This window comes from Thunnus albacares, chromosome 3, assembly GCF_914725855.1.
Source record: "Thunnus albacares chromosome 3, fThuAlb1.1, whole genome shotgun sequence".
Classification (NCBI taxonomy): Eukaryota; Metazoa; Chordata; class Actinopteri; order Scombriformes; family Scombridae; genus Thunnus; species Thunnus albacares.
This window is the reverse complement of record NC_058108.1, coordinates 5,365,767-5,385,069: the sequence shown is the minus strand read 5'-3', so window position 1 is coordinate 5,385,069 and position 19,303 is coordinate 5,365,767. Positions and strand designations below refer to the sequence as shown.

Below are 19,303 nucleotides of genomic sequence, written 5' to 3'. Positions count from 1 at the left end.
CAATTTGCAGCTTTTTTAAGGAAAGTGCACAAGACTTGTGCAAAAAAATATCATGCAGTGTCTCCACTGAACTTTGCTGTAGTGCATTACATCACAGAGTAATTGGGGTAGCTTTCAGGAGCTTTGAGCACAGCTCTATGATCTGATGGCACAATAGCCCTCAGCCCCATAACGCTGTAAGCTTGTTGTGTAAGACCCATTTGCTTGGTTGTAGCGATGAGAAGAAATGATACATGACACCGGGTGGGAACTGATGGGAGGTGGAGAGAGAGGAAGGATGATGGATAGTGATAGAAAACATTGATCCTTGTTCTTGGACTGAGAAAATACATGGAAGGGTGAGAACATTAAAGAGGTAGATACACAGAAATGGGAACAGAGGGAAGGAGGAGGGAGGTAATGTCAAAGGGGGGAGGAACGTAGAGAAGGAGGGAGGAGCCCTTGGTCTACGGCTTCTGACCTGGTGTCTTGGAGCTCCTCCTCTGCTGAGAGAGGAAAATCTCACTGAGGATTTACAGCTGGGACCTTCAGACTAAACGCTGAGCCTTCAGGACCCTTCTCCTTCGGGATTCAATTTACTGGAATATTCACACGGAGACTCAAGACCTGTCTACCTACTGCTGGCTGGAGTCCTTCCTGCTGAACTGGAGATTTCCAAGTGTGGTATGAGATCAAATGCATATATACAGTATATTTGTGTGCTTTTTTTTGTGCATCTGTACTTTGTTTTCACTCTTATGTCCTAAAAGAGTCTTGCTTGATTCTTGGAGAGCTGCTTTCACGGCACGATTTTTAAAAGACATTTGAAAACCTTGAAAATTTAATTAACAATAACTTGCATTAGTGTTTCATAGCAGTTAAAGACTCTGCATTGTTAATGACTTGTGAGGTTAAGTTTCAACGTAACATAAATGGTCCCAATGCAGTTGCTTTAGTATTGAATAACTGATGTGAAAATCAACTTCATCAGTTTTTGTTTGACCCTCAAATTCACAGTGGATTTTGTTGGTGTGCACTTTTTGACTTTGTGCAGCGGCATCAGTGTGCAGGCTAATCTAAGTATATCTTCTCAGGGATTAAATGGCTTCCTAATGAGCTTTGACTAATTTCAGAGCTTCCCTTATAGGAGAGGTTTCACCGCAGGTTCTCAAGCACAATGTCAAGAAGGCTGCAACAATTTCTACTGTTAATACCGTTAACATGCAACCAGAGCATATTTTCCTCTGCAAAAATCGAAAGATGTCTACATTAAAACATGATTAATTGTGCTGTACTGACATGAATACAGTCTGCAATTGCTGATAAAATAGGAATTTATCAGCAAGTTAATCAATAACGGTCTAGAGAGAATAATCTGCCCAGTAGTTATTATTCATTTGAGCTTCATAAAATGACCAACATAGATTTAAGTCATCGTAGGGCCAATTACTGATATCTATCAGGAGCAAATGATAAACCTAATATAGACCTCAGAAGCAGCCATTTTTAGAACCTACAGTTCAGTTCAATTATTATTGATTATATTTTTTTGTTGGTTTTCTGGAGCTGCAAATGAGTATTACACAGGTTTTCACTTGTCTGCATGGTGAAGAATAAACATTAACTAGCCTTATATGTTATGACCAAGCCATTTAACAAGCAACGGTGGAAGAAGTGCTTTCCCCTGTAAGGCCTTCTTTAAAAAAATCTACACAAATAAGAATTATGTACAATAAATATTATCAAAAAAAAAAGCAAAAGTAATCACATTACAGAAAATCACCTTCAGAGTGATATATTATTATAGACATATTTTACACATATACATACATTTCACTGTCATTTTACCTTATATGATTACATGTGACAATTAAATTACTTCAATTACTTTAACATGAAAGCAGTATTTCATTGTTGTAAGTGGTTTGAGGGGGGCTAATTCTAACTACTATCATCTTATTCATCATGTCTGTATGTAAAACCTTTTGTTGCACAGATGTTTGAAGTGAATGATTTGGAGTACAGGTAGAAAGCAAATGGAAAACACACGTATCTCAAAATTGTAGTTAAGTAAAGTTTTTGAGTAAGTTTACTGTATTATACTATGTTCATATTCATGCTCATTAAGAAGTTTATCTTTACATATTTTCTCCATGATGAATCAGATATAGATGTTCTGTTTCCAGTTGTATACCCTGACTTAGAATTTAAGCCAGTGCATTAAAACTTGTATTACTTTTTTCTCTGTGTTCTAGTGAGTAATATGAGGAAGCCTTTGAATGGGCTAGATCCTGGAATCAGACTGCAGGGCCTCCATTGTGTTTAAACTGGGGAGCAGCATGCAAACAAATCGGTGAACCGCTGTGGCCTATCAAACCCCCGCCCTCGTAGCCACCAGCACCACCAACCCAGCTTTGAGGGGGGGATTCCAGACACTGCCACTCTGCCTGCGAACCTCCGCCAAACACCATGGATTTCAAGATACCCAGAAGAAGTCAAGACATCATGGCTTTCTCCAGCTCTGCTCCTCTCCTGGGCCCTCACAGCCGCTGCACCAGGCACCACTACCAGGGCATCAAGAGAAAACTGCGGCCTGGACGGATTCTGGGCTTCCTCATCAGCCTAGCGGTGGTCTGCACAGTCTGTTCATGGAGTGCCTTGTCACTGGCCACAACGGTGGCCAAGGAGCTGGAATCGGACGTCGAGGGCTCAGCAGAGGCAGCAGTGCCCCAAAGAACTCTTCTGCAGCACCACAACCTCTCAGACATGGCAGAGAGCACAATGTTGGCCAGGAAATCAGGTGAAAAAGAAATGAATCACGGGGACTATCCAACAGACTACTTCAGTGTAGAAGACAGACGCCAGGGCTATGTGGTGTTACATATGTTTGGCATGTTGTACATGTTCATAGCCTTAGCCATCGTCTGCGATGAGTTCTTTGTTCCTGCGCTCACTGTCATCACAGAGAAGCTGGAGATCTCTGATGATGTAGCAGGAGCCACCTTCATGGCGGCAGGTGGCTCAGCCCCAGAGCTCTTCACCTCAGTCATAGGAGTCTTCGTCTCCCACAGTAACGTGGGTATTGGTACCATTGTGGGGTCTGCCGTCTTCAACATCCTTTTTGTGATTGGGATGTGTGCCCTGTTCTCCAAAGAGGTGCTGAACCTCACCTGGTGGCCTCTGTTCAGAGACGTCTCATTCTATATCGTTGGCCTGCTCATGCTCATCTATTTCTTTCTGGATAATCAAATCACATTGGGGGAAAGTATCAGCCTGCTTATGTGCTACACCTGCTACGTGACATTCATGAAAGTCAATGCCAAAGTAGAACTTCTTGTCAAGAGCTTGCTGGGCAGCAACCAGGTGGACGAGCTGGAGAATGCACCAAAGGTAAGCAGTGTCCCTGATTCCAGCCATCCATACATCTGTCCTACAATCCCACCATCCAACTGCCCATCTATCCATCTATCCATCCATCAATCTGTTCTACCATCCCTCCATCCATCCATCCATCCCCACCCCTTCATCTTTTGGGGTACCCACCCTACTTTTGCTATTTCTGCTCAACAGCACCCTTCTTTCAGCCCATGCTGGGTACCAACAGCTGGCACCGAAAGTACCCCAAAACATTAACAGTGTAGATTGATCCTTCCGTTCATTCATTACCCATAGCCTGCCACACATTTACCCCAATGTCTTCATTCACTGATTGACCCTTCAGTCTGCTGAAGGGTCAACCATCAAGAGGTTTCTAAGTCTTATGAAATGAAGCAAAAAATCTTGTAAAAGTTAAAATAATCCAACGTGAAAGATGCCTTTTTTCCAGAAAGAATCTGTCAATATCAAACTTAGTTACTTTTATTGCACATAGTAGGCAGTGTTCATTTGACTCTGATGGGGGGATGACAACATTTCCTGGAAGTAACATGGATTGTGTCAGTGTCTCTTGGCTTGTAATCTGGACATCTGTTCATTACTGATCTGAGAAAAAGCATTGGTTTTTCACAATGAACAGGATCCCAGAGAGTACTGGTCAGACTTACTGACCCTGAGAATGGTTGTGCTCCTGTTCTGGGAATCGGAGAGGGTGTTAAACTGGAAGCAGATAAGGCGTTAAAACAGGACTGAGTGCCGAACAGACAGCACTCTGTCAGACAGCCAGCCCTCCTGACTTCCCCTCTGGAAGGATATAAAGATTTGTCTTAACCTGCCACCTGTGCTGCTTGGACAGTGCCAGACGCAGAGCCAGACCACAGCCTCTTCGTGCTGACTAAGTCTAGGAACAGGCCTCATCTTCAGCCACCACTTTTAGAAACCAAGTCCAGACAAGAATCCAGCAAAGTTCCCAGAATAGGACTGATGTAACAGAGCTGGTCAGCGAAATGTCCCCACTTCAGCTGGATTAAAATACAAAGACATTTTATGTTAGAATAGTGTTATGTAAGTAGATGTAAGTAATTATAAGTATGCACAAGTACAAATGCATGTAAATTCTGTATTTCATGAAAGGAAACTGGTCAATTGCAACAATTGCAAAGCATACGAAACATTGTGATTCGTCTTCAGAGCTCCTCAAATGTAATGTTTTTAACTTTTATACCCCATGTTCATCTCAAAGTCCATTGTGGGTAGTTTTTATAATAATTGTTATATTGAGATATTTAGTCACTTTTGATCGTTTTCTTTCCATGGTGAATTATTATGTTTTAATGATAGTTGAGAAGGGCATCTTGGATGAAAAAAAAACAGTTCAAACTGAAAAGAAATTAGTCCAGAAACCTCATCAGCATGCTCCCTCCTGTAGCTCCCCTTGTCTTTGTGCTGACATTGGGAAAGTAGGCAGAGTCTCTTGACTCTGCAGCTGTGATGTAGCCTGATGGCTCAAGGCCATGGCTCTGAGTGTTTTTTGTCCTCTGTTTCAGTTCATTCACACTAAACATAATTTCAAAGCATCTGTGGTTATTCATCCTAACATGGATTAGACACAGATCCCATAAGCCGCTCTGCATCTGGTCACAATGTTAGGAAGGTATGAGAAATGACCTGTGAGAGGATTTTGAGTTTTGAGAATTAAAAAGCAACCATAGAATACATGTCGAACACTTTGCACAGTGTGACTCACACTGCCAGGATGTTGACCTAATGACAGCACACTTACGATACCAATCACTTCACAATCACTGCACCAATCACTGCACATCGGCTGGGACAAGATGATGGGAAAGTATAATTTAGAGATTAGCTTGGAGAGCTCATTGTGCTACTTAGTGCTGTGTTCATAGATAACACACACAGAATGAAGCTGCATGAATACAAAAAGAGATGATATGATGCAAAAAAAAAAAAACAACACACACACACAAAGCCAAAGCTATTTTGTTTTTCACATTTGTCTCTTCGTCCTGTCTGTCTCTGTGTGCAGTTGGAGTCAGATCTGTTGCTCTCTGATGTTGTAATCTCATACGGCGCTCAGGTGACCAATATTAAAACCACTGTAGGCTGATCTTAGAGCAGCTTGCCTGTAGCCTAGAGCAGCATCACCCATTACCAGTTCTTCAGGGGCGTATACAGTGCACTGCTGCACACGATCTGGCTTTTGTTTTTGTGGAAATTATTACAGATTTTTTTTTTTTTTTTAACTTTTAGGCCAATTAAGTCAATTTGTGTGCTAAAAATGTATACAGATGATACAGTAATAGTTGAACACACTTTATTTATGGTAGTGATTCATGCCAGTAGATGTTCTTATGTTTTTGGCAACAGGTGAACTCATGATCTCCAGACTTTAATGCAGTCATATCTGCTTTAAAGGTCCACCCCTTAAATACTTAAGAATAAGAAAAAAACTGCTTCCCAAGAATGATTTATTGCTTTTTTAAGGGTTTTATAGTATTATTACTATATATATAGTATCATATATATAGCCTACTACTGTAGGCTATATATAGTTTTAAAAAACTACACTGTTTTGCCTCTGCCTTCCTTCTTACTTTTCAGTTTCTTTCTTTAAGTTCAGAAAAATCAATACTTTTATTTAACATTTTATTATTTCACCATCCACTAGGCATCAGTTACTGACAGTAAGATTTTTCTGTATTATCTGAATTGAACATTGTATCTCAAATTTGATCCACTTTTGTATATTTCACATTCTTTTTTTTATTCTAAAGCTGTGAGCACATGCATTTGTGTGCTCATCGTCCTTCTATTCTTGTATCAGTGTTTTCTGCAGGAGCTCCATTTGACATTTGTGCCCTTCTGGGAATCAACTTCAGGCTGCCTGCACCTTAACCCAAGAACAGCTTTTCTCTTTCTGTTGTCTGGCACTTGATGTCCAACTGCCTTGCCCTCATGTGTCAGTAGCTGCTAAATAATCCCCCAGGTTAATGCTCTCCAATCTCATTAGAGCCGCTAATTATAGTCAGATGCTCCCTGGGGGAGCAGGAATCATCAGATCACAGAGAAAAGACTGAGTGCTCCTTCCTGAGCCTGAAGCCACGCTCATAACATAGTGTGTGTTTTTCTTATTTTGTGCATAGCTGAAGATGTTTCAGGTGGTTTTGCACAGTATATACATTTCCCACCTTTTCCTATGTAGAAAAGAGAGACAGAGGATCTTCTGGTTTGCTTGCTGATGGCACTAAAGACGCCAATCCTCTCTGATCCCATTATCAACTGCTTACCCGCAGTGACGACAGCAAACATACAGCCCAGCACACTCAGCCTCTCAGTCACTCAGTCTGCTTCTCTGCAGAGCTCTGATAAAATGTTAAAATTCTTCTTGCAATCATAAATCTCAGGCCTGGATCAAATTGCAGCATCTGCACTACTAGACCACTAAACTGAAGAAGTCGTGGCATTAGTATCTATACAGAGAAGGAAGATTTGTTTGTCAGTAGTTACTGGCAACATCTTAGTCATACGTTACTAATGAGAATTCTTCTGTTGCCCATAATCAAAGGTTTCTCCTCTCTGTCTCACTCACATGTTGACTTGTTTATTTATCTATCCAGCGAATTACAGCTGAATTGATTAAGCATTTTAGTTTATGACAGTGTAAACTTGCAGCTGTTTGCTTCAGTTCTGCAGGACTGACTTTGTAATATCAGATGATTGTTGTCCAGACATGCAGCAGTCCAAGTTCATATTCCACACTTTATTTCCAGAGAGAGAGAAATTTAACTATAACTGCTAAGGTGCTTGCTCCAGAGAGCTTCTGACTGCAGTGAAACTTCTTGAGGAAATCATAGTTACGATGAGCACCCGTGTAGCTGCAAATAAAAAAAAGTTAGTAGGGATTTGCTGACAGATGTGGCAGAGTGAAATAGAAATAGTTTGACATCACAGTGACCTGTGAAGGTTGATGCAGGACTTCTAAAAGTGGTGATCTCTGACGATTAATCCTGGCTAAGTCCCACAGCTCGGACAGTCAGGTGGACAGAGAGACAGAGAACATGAGAGATACTGTAAATGGAGATGTGTGTTTGTCAGTGATTGTGCCTCAGTGATGGCAGTGATGATCATAACTGGGATGAAGGGGACGTTCGGTGTAAATCTGCTTGCTCCAGGTCAGCACTTTAGATCTTGGCTGTCCACCAGCGTCTGCGGCTTCTTGTCTGAACGGGGGATGAGACCACTGAAGTGGAACAGCAGCTTAGTCCAAAGTTAAAAAAACATTCAGGCCATGTTGCTCCTTCTGTTAATGAAGAAAACATTTTGTTACAAAATGTATTGAGAAGGCCTCAGTATTCATAGCTTCTGCTATTAGCTGTTTTTAAAAGTTCATGTTAAAGAACACGATGTGTTCCCAAATATTCATTTTTTAGAAGTTTTTTTTAGATCTTTCTTCCTAAAATTTCCTCAATTAAATTCTCAGCCAGTGAAAAAAGATGCACACTTTAAACCTAAAGACTGAAGCTGAGATTATAATGCGTTATAAATGACAAAAAAGAATGAATCATTGAAATTGTAAGCAGAGATAAGGACATTTTAAAGTAAGTATGAATGTACAGTATTTGTACAACAATTATAACTTACCATATGGAGACATGTTTTATATTATTACAGTTCTTTAACTATATTGTCATACATTATCTGTTTATATTGTATATCAGCCTCCACCTGTGGAAGCCCTCAGCTTACAACTACATTATAATATATTATAAACATTTATTAACTGTTTATAAACTGCTTGTAAATGCTTAATAGGGGGGACTTAAAGTAAAGTGTTACCAATGCAGCAACTGCATGGATAACAAGATGTGAACAATAGCATGACCTCATAATGGATGATATGAACAGTGTATGTTCATAACTCTACACAACTAACTCTAACTTTCTTTTATTATTCTATAGATGATCTAATCTTTAATTGTGTGATGATTTATATCAACAAGGAACTTGCTGTAGATTAAAATGTTATCTTATTCTGTGACAGCAGGCTAATTTAGCAGATACAGGTTAGTTATATGTTGCAACCCTCTGGAACGACAAAAATAAGTTAAGGCTTTGGATGACGTGCTGGTATTTGGTGCGAATGACGCAAATTTTTGTGATCATTCATTGCCGATTCATGAAGGAAACACGAGGAGAGCGAATTCCACACAAAGCCGGTTTCAGTCTCAGGAGATTCTGCAGCAGGTTATAAGTGCCCTTTGTCATCAAGCAGCTCTCAGGAGCCATGTGAGCATTAACCAACATGAACTAATGCCAATCTGGCCCCTGCTATAAGAGCCATGCTGCTCAGCAATCACATGGACAATACAGACAGGTGTTTGCAGCTTCGTTGTCTTTACTTAACATCTTTAAAGTCACCATATTGTGCCATTTGTAATAAAAAAATAACATTGAATTTAAGAAAAAATGCAACATGAAATACTTCCATATTTAGAGAGAAGGAAATCAGCTTTAGCTTCAGATTACTGGTCACACATCTCTGAAATTACAGTGTTTTAACTGAGTTTGGTGATTCTAATGAGATTAATCTGACAGTATGTAAAACTAACAGCTGGATAAAAAACACAAACATCACCTTAACTGTGGTTAGGGGGTCTTCATGCAACTGAGAGAATAAATACATAGATACCCTTAGACAAATCTGAATTATACGAGCACATCACGAGTCTATACTGTCGGAGTGATATCCTGCAGAAAGAAAGGAAAAAAATCCCCACGGCCTCGCTTCAGCTGCCATGACAGCGGCAGGTGTCTTGTCAGATGCAATCTAAAGGGATTATCTGCTCAAACTGTGAAGCCTCCATCATGAAAACATGTCAACAACAAAAACCCTCCACCTCTCTGGTTGGTGTTTGTGATTGTCTGTGTCTCCACTCTTCAAAAAGTCTGAAATAGGATATAAATATTATGAAATGTGTAAAAAAAAAAAAAAAAAAGGAAAGAAAAGCTTCCTGGTTGTGTTGTCTTGGCTGCGTGATGTAACTGCCTGTTTGTGTAACTTGATTCTATATTAAGTTAAGAAAAGAAAAAGCTGAGTTAGCTGAGCTTGAATTAGCACTTTCAATATGTAGCAGATTACTCACTTTAAGCAAATCACATTTATGTGTATCTCTAATCGCTTGTTGTTTCCTCCTCTATCCTTTAAAAGACAGCTGTTACATTATACTGTATTCATTTTATTGCAGAAGATCAGGGACGGGGTTGAGTGGTGGGGATTGTTTGTAAAATGTACTTCAGACAAAGTGTTTTTTTACAGAGTTTAAATATCTTTGACACTCTTATGTGCACGTTTGAGTCCATTGTAGTTGGTTTTAAATTTCAATTACATCTTAACCATCATTTTTTATCTAATCAGAAAAATCAGACAGAAAACTTCCTTCTGTTGTAGGTCCGTATATTGAAACACTCGTCAATCAGTTTGAGATTTTGGGTTTTTGATGGTTAGCTAAATTTTCTACTTTTTATTTTGTATACATTGGGCTTGTGGGTTGTGCTATGCATCACTTTTTTTTATTCTTTCTCTCTTTCCTGGAGCAAATGTATCCTTACACTCAGGAAACATAGACGTAAAGGTGCTCTGGGATTGAATCTGTTCATATAACCCAAACATTAAATAAAACCTTTCCCCTCTAGTTCTTTATTAACCTTGTCCTTTTTCATCAGTAGGTAAATGATTGAGTGGGTTCCTGTCTAAGATCTTTATTTGTATTAAAATATCCCACAATGACAATTTCTTAATGCAAAAAATTCTGACAATTTGTGTGAACCATCTCAGTTAATGCATAAAAATAGTTCCGGTCTTGTAGTCTTTGCCAACAGGACTGGCTTTACATTTAGATGATACACTATCTACCCACAAACAGCTTTGTTCCCAAGTCTCCAAATCCCCGCATCCCACACCAAACCCTCCCCACTGGTGACATCGCCACCTCTGCATTTTTTTTTTTTTTACAAAACCAACACAGCAGTCTTTATCTTTCCCAGCCGGTGGACTGTGTGTGTGTTTGTGTGTGTTTTTATATGTGGTGACACCGCTGTGCTGTATATGTCCTCTGAAGAAATGGTTGGGGTCGAGATTAGTGCGAGTCCTCCTCTATGTGATGGATCCTTGTTTTCATGTTTTCATGTTGTGTCAGGACCTAAAAACCTCTGGCACTGGTTCACTCTCTCCCACTGTGAAGAGGAGGAGGAGGAAAGAAGGAGGGGACAGTGATGTCACAAACAATGACAGCATGTGAACATTTTTTTTTACAGCTTTATAACAAAAGGAAACTAAAAAAACCCATAAAAAAGCATACTTCTCCTTCTCTGCTCCTCCTGATTTAAAGTTTCCATCGCTGTGATCTGTCTGTACATTGTCTCCATCTTTACCTTTTCATCAATTGCTTGGATCCTTAATTACTTGGGTTCAGTTAGTTTAATTGATGCATAAAAAAACTGGAAGTTTCATGTTTTGTTTATCAGTGACTTCACTGAAGATCTTGTGAGGATTTACGAGGTTGAACATTTTCTAAAGTGTCAATCTTAACTTCTAAGCTAAAGTTTAGCTTCTCAGTGACACAGTGTGAACAAATGTTGAACCTTAAGATAAAAATCTAGTATTTACTGCAGGCAGGCCTAATATACAGGATTGCATGTAGCACACATGTTATACATGTGTTGTTTTTATGTATAAAAAAAGGAACTTCTACTCTACATACATGTGTTTTTTGTCTCTGTGTTTTTCCCGAAAGGTAAATGCACCTGGAGATGATGAGAACAAGCTGACGGTGAGTTTTCTTTTGTCTTTGAATGTTTTTTTTTTTTTTTTTAGAAGAAAGTTTTTACTGTAAGTGAAAGGTCTTAAATCTGAAGCCGAAATGTGACATAACCTCTGACCACAGTTTACAGATGATAATTTGAATTTAAACACCTGTTTATCAGGGGTTTTTTTTCCCCTCCATCCATCTCATTTAGCAGTGGTTTGGGAATTTGAACATTTGCATCCATGTAAACATTTTGCTATGTGTGTTTTGCATTTTTACAGGCCAAACCCAGGCTGCAGAGGGAAGGCAGCTGTGCTTCTCTACACAACTCACTGATGAGAAACAGCATCTTCCAGCTGATGATACACACGCTGGACCCACTCAGTGATGAAGGTATAAATAAAAAAAAACTTACATGAAACACACAAAAGCACAAATTTGCCGTCACGAATTATGTGTTCGTTTCCTTCCTCCACCAAGAATTAGACTGTGGCAGGATGAAAAATGTTTTCTTGTCTAAAGGTTAATTAATCGTTAGTGGTTTGGACAAGTTGAACAGCTTTGGTGAAGATTATGTTGAATGTTAGTTATATTTAGGGACATTAAAATGTTTTTGTTATAGTAAAGTTTTGGTCAAGTTGGATTATTACAGATAAGAGTGAAGCATTCATCCAACCACAATACTCTTTACTGCTCTGTCTCAATGTCCTGTTACTTCCTTACCTTTAACCTATAGTTGTGCCTCCTGCGAGTAGTCCTACAGCTGTGGGAAAACATATTTCCCCCGTTGCACAGACCACGTACACATGTAAATCGATCAAAAAAGAAAACTGTTAGGAGGCAGTTCTGGACCAGCTTGTCTATGTTCTCTCTGTTTCAGGTCGTTTCAAAGAGAAGGCGTCAATCCTTCACAAAATGGCCAAGCAGAAGTGTAAAGAAGATGCTGCCAACGGTGTAGGTGAGTAATGATGATGTCATGTACCACAGGAGAGGGGTCCATTTAAAGATGAGGTCTGAAAATTAACTGGTACATTTTGTTTCTCAACATAGGAGGGCTCTCCCAGACACAACTTCCAAGAAATTGTACTAAGTTTCCACCACTCTTCTTAATGTCATTAGAGCACCATTTTTCATTTCAAATTCGAACCGTTGTTGTGAAAGACTTGCTCAAACACTAATGTCGCTCTCTGTGTTCTTCTTCTTTCCTGAAGCTGATAAAAACATCCCCAACAATACAAATGTCGCAGTGGAAGTCACACCACCCATGAACGGTGTCGCAGGAGGAGACGAGGTATGGCTTTTATCATTCAGTACATGTTAAAAGCTCCTTTATACTGTACTTTTTCTTGATTAAATATACCAACGCCTGATCTCATTCTACCATAAAAACAGAATTAGACAGTTTAACTCAGAGGTGCTTAGTGTTACCATTGTGGGAAAACGTCTATACATTGACATGTTTTATGCACAGTATATGAAGTATATGAACTCTTCCTCAGGGTGGTGATGATGAGGAGGATGAAGACCAGCCTCTGAGCTTGGCCTGGCCCGACACCACCAGGAAACAGCTCACCTACCTCATCATCCTGCCCATTGTCCTTCCACTCTGGCTCACACTGCCCGACGTCAGGAGAGAGGTGACAACACACACACACACACACACACACACACACACACACACACACACACACACACACACACACACACACACACACACACACACAGACACACACAGACAATGATTATGTGTATTGCTTTACAGTATTGTGTTGTTACATATCGCAATATTGACATTTAAAGGCTCAATCAGATCCCAAATTGTACTTTTACATGTAAATATAAATTATGCCACATATCACACACATCAGGCTGTGACACAAAATACTGCATCATATGTGCACAATATCTGACATCCCACAAGTGATATACAGAGTATATCAGCTTCTTGGCTGGGCTTAGACCAGAGATTGATTGATTCTTTGATTGAGTGATTGATTGATTGATTGAACTAAATATTGTTTTTTATTGTTTTTGTTTTCCAGACCTCAGCAAAGTTCTTCCCCATCACTTTTGTCGGCGCCATCTCTTGGATTGCTTTCTTCTCCTACCTGATGGTGTGGTGGGCTCACCAGGTACTTCGCACACCCACCCACACCCACCCACACACACACACACACACACACTGCCAAAAATGAACTCCATACTCCAAATTGATATTTATTTTAATTTCTCTGGTTGTTAGTCTCATAGTCTCTTGTCTATTCTGTTCTATTCTATTACTGAAGCCTTTCTTATCAGAGTGCAGCAGTCAGGGTGATGAATGTGTGACCATGGTAGCTAATCCCAACTAATCTGCCTTGATCCACAGCCAGAACAACCTGTAACGCTCTATTTTAATGGTGCAAATACAAAGACAGTCCTGAAGCATGAGGTTATATGTGCAAGGTCACTGAGCAAGCTCACCTGCTTTTTTAGTTTATATATGCAGCATCAGATGTAGTGGAAATATAAATCAGAGTAGGAATATACTGTAAATTGGAGTGTGTGGTGATTAATTGTCATCCTCTCATCTCACACTCATCTCCTGGTGGTTCAGAGTGATAGTGTGTGAACATACAGCATTATAAAACCGACTCTCAAGGCACATGATTTGCCTTTTTAAGTTGAATTTCTGGAAATATTTAAAGTCTGGTCATGTCAGTGTGTTTTTTTTGCCACAAAATGATCCACATAATAACTATTGAGTGCACTTACTGACTCTGTTGAACTGAAATGCAAATAGTTACATTAATAAGTAACTAAACGCAGTCTAATAGTCTGCCGGTTAGTGGTGCTTTCTCCTCAACACTTTAGCGTGGTACTATAGGGCCAAAATAAATCACAGTTGGTTGTGGTCAAAAGTTTAAAAGACCACACCCTACTGTGATGGGGGGTGTTCGTAACTTTCAACCCATAGAGACGAGAGCAGCTACGTTTCTCCTTCCAAAATCTAGAGTGAAATTTTACATTTATTGATTTTGATGTTTGTTGTGGCTCAGCAACCTCAAACTTACCTCAACAGTTTGATCCTATTTTTATTTATTATTATTCTTTATTATGAGCAGCATTTTGATCCTATTCTTTGTGTATTTGTTGTGCAAACTGATGCATATATACTTATATCCTATTTTGTAAAAGCAAATCCAAAATGAAACCTTTGCAAGTAACACCGACGAGGATGCACTGTGAAGATGATTCTGACTAGTGAAGGATCTCAATGTGCATCATTAAGCAACTTATTCTTCTTTTCAGGTTGGAGAAACTTTCTGGATCACCGAGGAGATCATGGGTCTGACCATATTAGCAGCCGGCACTTCAATTCCTGACCTGATCACCAGTGTGATTGTAGCACGAAAAGGCCTCGGTGACATGGCCGTGTCCAGCTCAGTGGGCTCTAACATCTTTGACATCACTGTGGGGTGAGTCCAACAAGTCCAGAGTATCTTTTAACATCCCAGTTTAGAGATAAACCAGCTAACCAACTCTCTGTCGTGCTTTCTCCTCCCTCCAGTCTGCCATTCCCGTGGCTGCTCTACAACATCATCAACGACTTCAAGCCGGTAGAGGTGAGCAGCAACGGCTTGTTCTGCGCCATCGTCCTCCTCTTCCTCATGCTCCTCTTTGTCATCATCTCCATCGCGGCTTGCAAGTGGAGAATGAGCAAGCTGCTGGGCTTTCTCATGTTCCTGCTTTACTTCGTCTTCCTCATCGTCAGCGTCATGCTGGAGGACAAAGTCATCAACTGCCCTGTCACCATCTGAGAGAGAACGACTCGTACTGACTGACTGAAAAAAAACAGCATTAAGCATAAATGTGCTCATGCATACCATGATTTACTATAGGAGAGCAAAAACATGTTCGCACAGACACAAACTGTCTCTAATCTATGTCACGCACACGCACAGTAGAAGACCGCACACACACAAAAAAGCACCCACACACTCAGTATCAAGTAAAAAGTGAAGAAAACACACACACACACGCACACAGACATACAAACACACACACACACACACACACACAGGTTGTGGATGCCAGTTAGGCAGGGGCTCTGACTAAAATCAACGCTGCAAACTCAGACCTGTGCATCAGAGCCTTCCAGCAGCGGCAGACAGGCCTGTCCTTCACTCATGGTCTGTTGAATCCACCCAACAGGAGAGACTCCCCTCTCACTCCCTCTACCATGTGACTACATTCAGTAGCCGCTACCGGTTGAAACCTGCTGAAAGCGACTGATGGAAAGGTTAACAAGTTATGTGAACACCACCTTGGATGGAAATTACAATCGAAGATCACCAGAGATTGTCACTTTTTCAACCAAAGGACCGTGTGGCAGTGTAAGAAGAACCTCCACGACTCATGCAAGCAGCCAAGTTAAGCGTATAAACTGAATATGGGGGCTCAAAGAGACTTTTGTTTTAAAGTGCAGCGGAGCTCTGGGGAGCTCTGTATGTCATGGGGAAAGCGGCCAGGGCAACGCATAAATGAAAGATAGCTGCTTAATACACCTTTAGATCTTAAATGTGTCCATTCCACCACCTGAATGGCTTTACAGCGTCATCATAAGAGAAATATTCAGTTGATTCATTCATTTGAGGTCATACTTGGCAAAAAATTGTTCATTTGCATCGTTACTGTATATCTCATTCATGAATATCTACAGTAGAGTACAATAAATACTAAATAGTTAGCGTACAAAGATTAAATTGGCTGAGGTTTTAACATGCCCAATATTTCTGCTTATATCAGTGTATCCCAGTGATTTGGGTTTTTCATATTACAAGCTTATGAACGTGACTTTTTGTGTTCTGTATGCCTTTACATGTACCACTTTAGAGAGACTTATCCCCATCCCGAAGAATGATGTCGGACGATTATTGTGCATGGAATAAACGGGTCAGCGTCATATTCACGACCCGGTCGATGACGAGCATGTGAGGGCGTGCAGTCTGGGCTAAAGATTAGTGTTCTCTGTTGTATTTTATTCGTAAAAACTCAAAAGTGTTTTTTTTTCTGAATTATGTATTTATAAAAAAGAGATTGATCAGAATCAACAGGTATCACCGGGTTTCTTCTGTAATGTTTTGATGTAAAACAATCCATGTACTGTATGACACATATATACGTATGTATCTATATGTACGGAAGCACATCATAGCAATATGTTTGTCCCCATTCTCCACTGCTGTAGGCCTTTTGTATTAAATCAAATCAAACAGGTTACATTAGGCTCACATGCTTTCCTGTTGTTAGTGTGTGACGTTAAAGGGGGGGGATTTTAAGACTCAAACATCAAGTAGGCCCATACTTCACGCTAAAACAGAAACACTGAATGTTGATGAGATTAAATTTGTGACACATTTTGATGTTCTCTAATACCTCTTTCTATTAGATTTACACTTCTGAGCCATTACTCAGCTAGTGAAATAACGCTGAGTAGAGTCCTGCTGTAGCTCTGATTGTCATTATGTATGTTTCTATTCAAATGTCACCCAGCTTCAAAGAAGTATATGTTTCCATCAACTAATCGTATGCAAATATTCTGAAGAAGTTGCAAAAAAGATTAAACAATTAAAGAATACCACAATAAAGACGTGTCTGCAACTCTTCTGTAAACCTGGTACATGAAGGCATCTCATTGTCATTTTCATGCTGCCGTTTTTTATTTTTAGCTTTTTGGTTTTTGGTGGATCAGAGTCCTGTAATTACAAGTTATAGCAAAATGCTGCTCATAATAAAAAATTTTAAAAAAAGAAAAAAAAAAAAGAAAAAAGGCTCCTGCAACATTTTGATTTAGTCAAAAAAAATCCCTTACCTTAATTTCATCTCTCATCATCAAGTTATTGAAGTGATTTTGCAAAAATTGAGGTACATTTTTATTATGGAGTTCATTGTTTTTATGTGCAAATTCAAAACAGCCATTAAAATCAGGTGGAAGGAAACAAACTTATAATGTGAAGCAGATAAAGTGACATATTGAGCCATTTAAGGGCCTGACTGTTGGGCCTGAGTTGCATCACCTGTTGCACAATGAGCTGCCTGACTGGCTTCATATAAACTACAACACAGAGACAAGAGAACAGAGAGCAGCGTAATCATTTAGATTAATAAATCTCTGCAGACAGAGGAACAATCAAACCGCTGATGATTAGTTGACATTTCAACACATGTTATCAAATTGATTTTCATGTTCTCGGCTGTTATTTAAAACAACAACTTAATCATTGTTTTACGAATTGATTATTAATTTTCCTTATGTTGCCTGTTTTCTGTCAAATATATAAAGTCGTTCTGAACGTGGGCGACGGTTTATGCTCCTAGCAATGTTCAACACACTCCATCAGAAATGCTCATAAAAGGCACTGTAGACATTTCTGAATAACATCCTCTGCTGTTCGTTTTCTTATTGTCGTCCAGGAGTTAAGCATTATAAAAAGGTTAAGTTGTTACGGTGAAACCTTGTAACAACAGAAAAGAAATAAATGCAAAAGATGGTGCACTGCAAACTGTTTTTTTTTTTTTTTTTTTTTTAGAATTTTTATATTCTGTGTTTATTTCCCAAGATCAAACACCCAGCGTTACCCAGGAGTTTGTGTTTCTTTTTTCTTTTGTTTTATTATAGATGTTTTTCCTTTTTAGATAAATGGATCTGATTTTCCTATTTACGTTATCGAGCATTTTTTAAAATTCTTGTTTTCAAAAATTGATTTTTTTCCCCCATGAATGAATATAAAATGAATCCAATTCTCAACTAAGTTGACTTCAACTATTATCAAACTTGCAATGTCAAAATGTGTGTTTTATTGTGCGTTTATTTGTATAAAAGATTTGTAAGACTGTATATATATATAAGCTACTGTATGTAATCCTAGTCGACATAGTTTACACACAACACTGATTCTATTCTCAGACGTCAGCTTCAGATTCATCTTCTTGTTTTTCATCTGAGAGTGAAGAATGTGTGTATGAATGAGTGCATGTAGAAACATCTATAAGAATTCATCCTTGACCAGTTTGGATGCTGTGACAAAATGGTAAGATGCTTTTGTATTTCCCTTGTACGTTACACAAATATGGAATCATATTCATTTACTACTTGAATCATGTATTATACTGTAAAAATATATATATCATTTAATTCTGTATAAAGTGTTATATGATCAAATAAATGAAAACTTTCAAATTTTCACTCTTGGTGTTTGTAAACTGATTTTCATTGTTAATTTAACAAAGCACTTTTAAAAAAAGGCTCTTAAGCTTCCTCACAACACCAATCAGATTGTCATCTATCAGATGTTTCTATCTGCTTTACTTTGACAGCAGCTTCTTACAGCAGCACGTGTGGCCCGCTGCCATGATCGGTGTGATGCAACAGGGATTCACTGAACACCTGAGGACGACCGATGAAGGACATCATCACCTGTCTGCTTTCTATCTGACTCGCTATTCTCTCTAACTTATTGGCCAATGAGCTGGAGGCAATCTCAGCGGTAGAAATTCATTCCCAAATACAAATTTCAGTTAATCAAACCTGAGATCTTCATTTCCTTTCATCATCACATTTAGTTCAAGGTGTTGCAGGTGTGTTAAAGATTAAGTCTACAAATTATGTAGAATTAAATTAATTATGTTTACGTGGATTCTGAGGAATCAACAGTTGAACAGTTCTCAATATTACTTCAGATCATTTGACTCACACCTGCACAGCTGTTCCCAATATACTAATCAGCTCCCCAATATACATTTCTGACCACTTTCTGTCAGTTTCAGCCTCTCTGCTTGCCTTCCCTCCTCCTCAGCTTTTCTATTTTGACTGCTCAGTTGTTGATGAACCATGCTCTTGAATTACTGACACTGTAAACTTTGTTTTAATTTAACTTGCATGCCTCTGAGTTGTGTGTTTAAGTCTATTACCTGCAACACTGAGCTTTTTATAGAGTTGAGGGGAAGATTTTAATACAGTTTTCATAGCAAAGTCAATGCAAAGCTCAGAAATGTAGGTAAAGGGGAGCTACTTACATTTCTTCTTCATAATATGTGAATGTCAGGTTTAGGACCCTGTTAATAATTTAATCATGGGTTAT

General features: G+C 39.2%; 1 protein-coding gene across 2 annotated transcripts; it reads left to right on the top strand.

The window, feature by feature from the left end:
• Positions 1-420: 420 nt before the first annotated feature.
• slc24a2 (solute carrier family 24 member 2) lies at positions 421-18,408 on the top strand. Of its 2 annotated transcripts, XM_044347046.1 has the most exons (11): positions 421-663; positions 2,235-3,369; positions 11,169-11,204; positions 11,462-11,573; positions 12,061-12,138; positions 12,231-12,263; positions 12,392-12,471; positions 12,680-12,817; positions 13,223-13,312; positions 14,472-14,638; positions 14,731-18,408. In XM_044347046.1, exons 2-11 carry the CDS (start codon positions 2,449-2,451, stop codon positions 14,978-14,980), a joined length of 1,905 nt encoding a protein of 634 aa, XP_044202981.1. In that variant the 5' UTR covers positions 421-663; positions 2,235-2,448; the 3' UTR covers positions 14,981-18,408. The 2 variants fall into 2 exon arrangements, with proteins under 2 accessions (XP_044202981.1, XP_044202982.1); XM_044347047.1 differs by lacking the exon at positions 12,231-12,263.
• Positions 18,409-19,303: the final 895 nt, after the last annotated feature.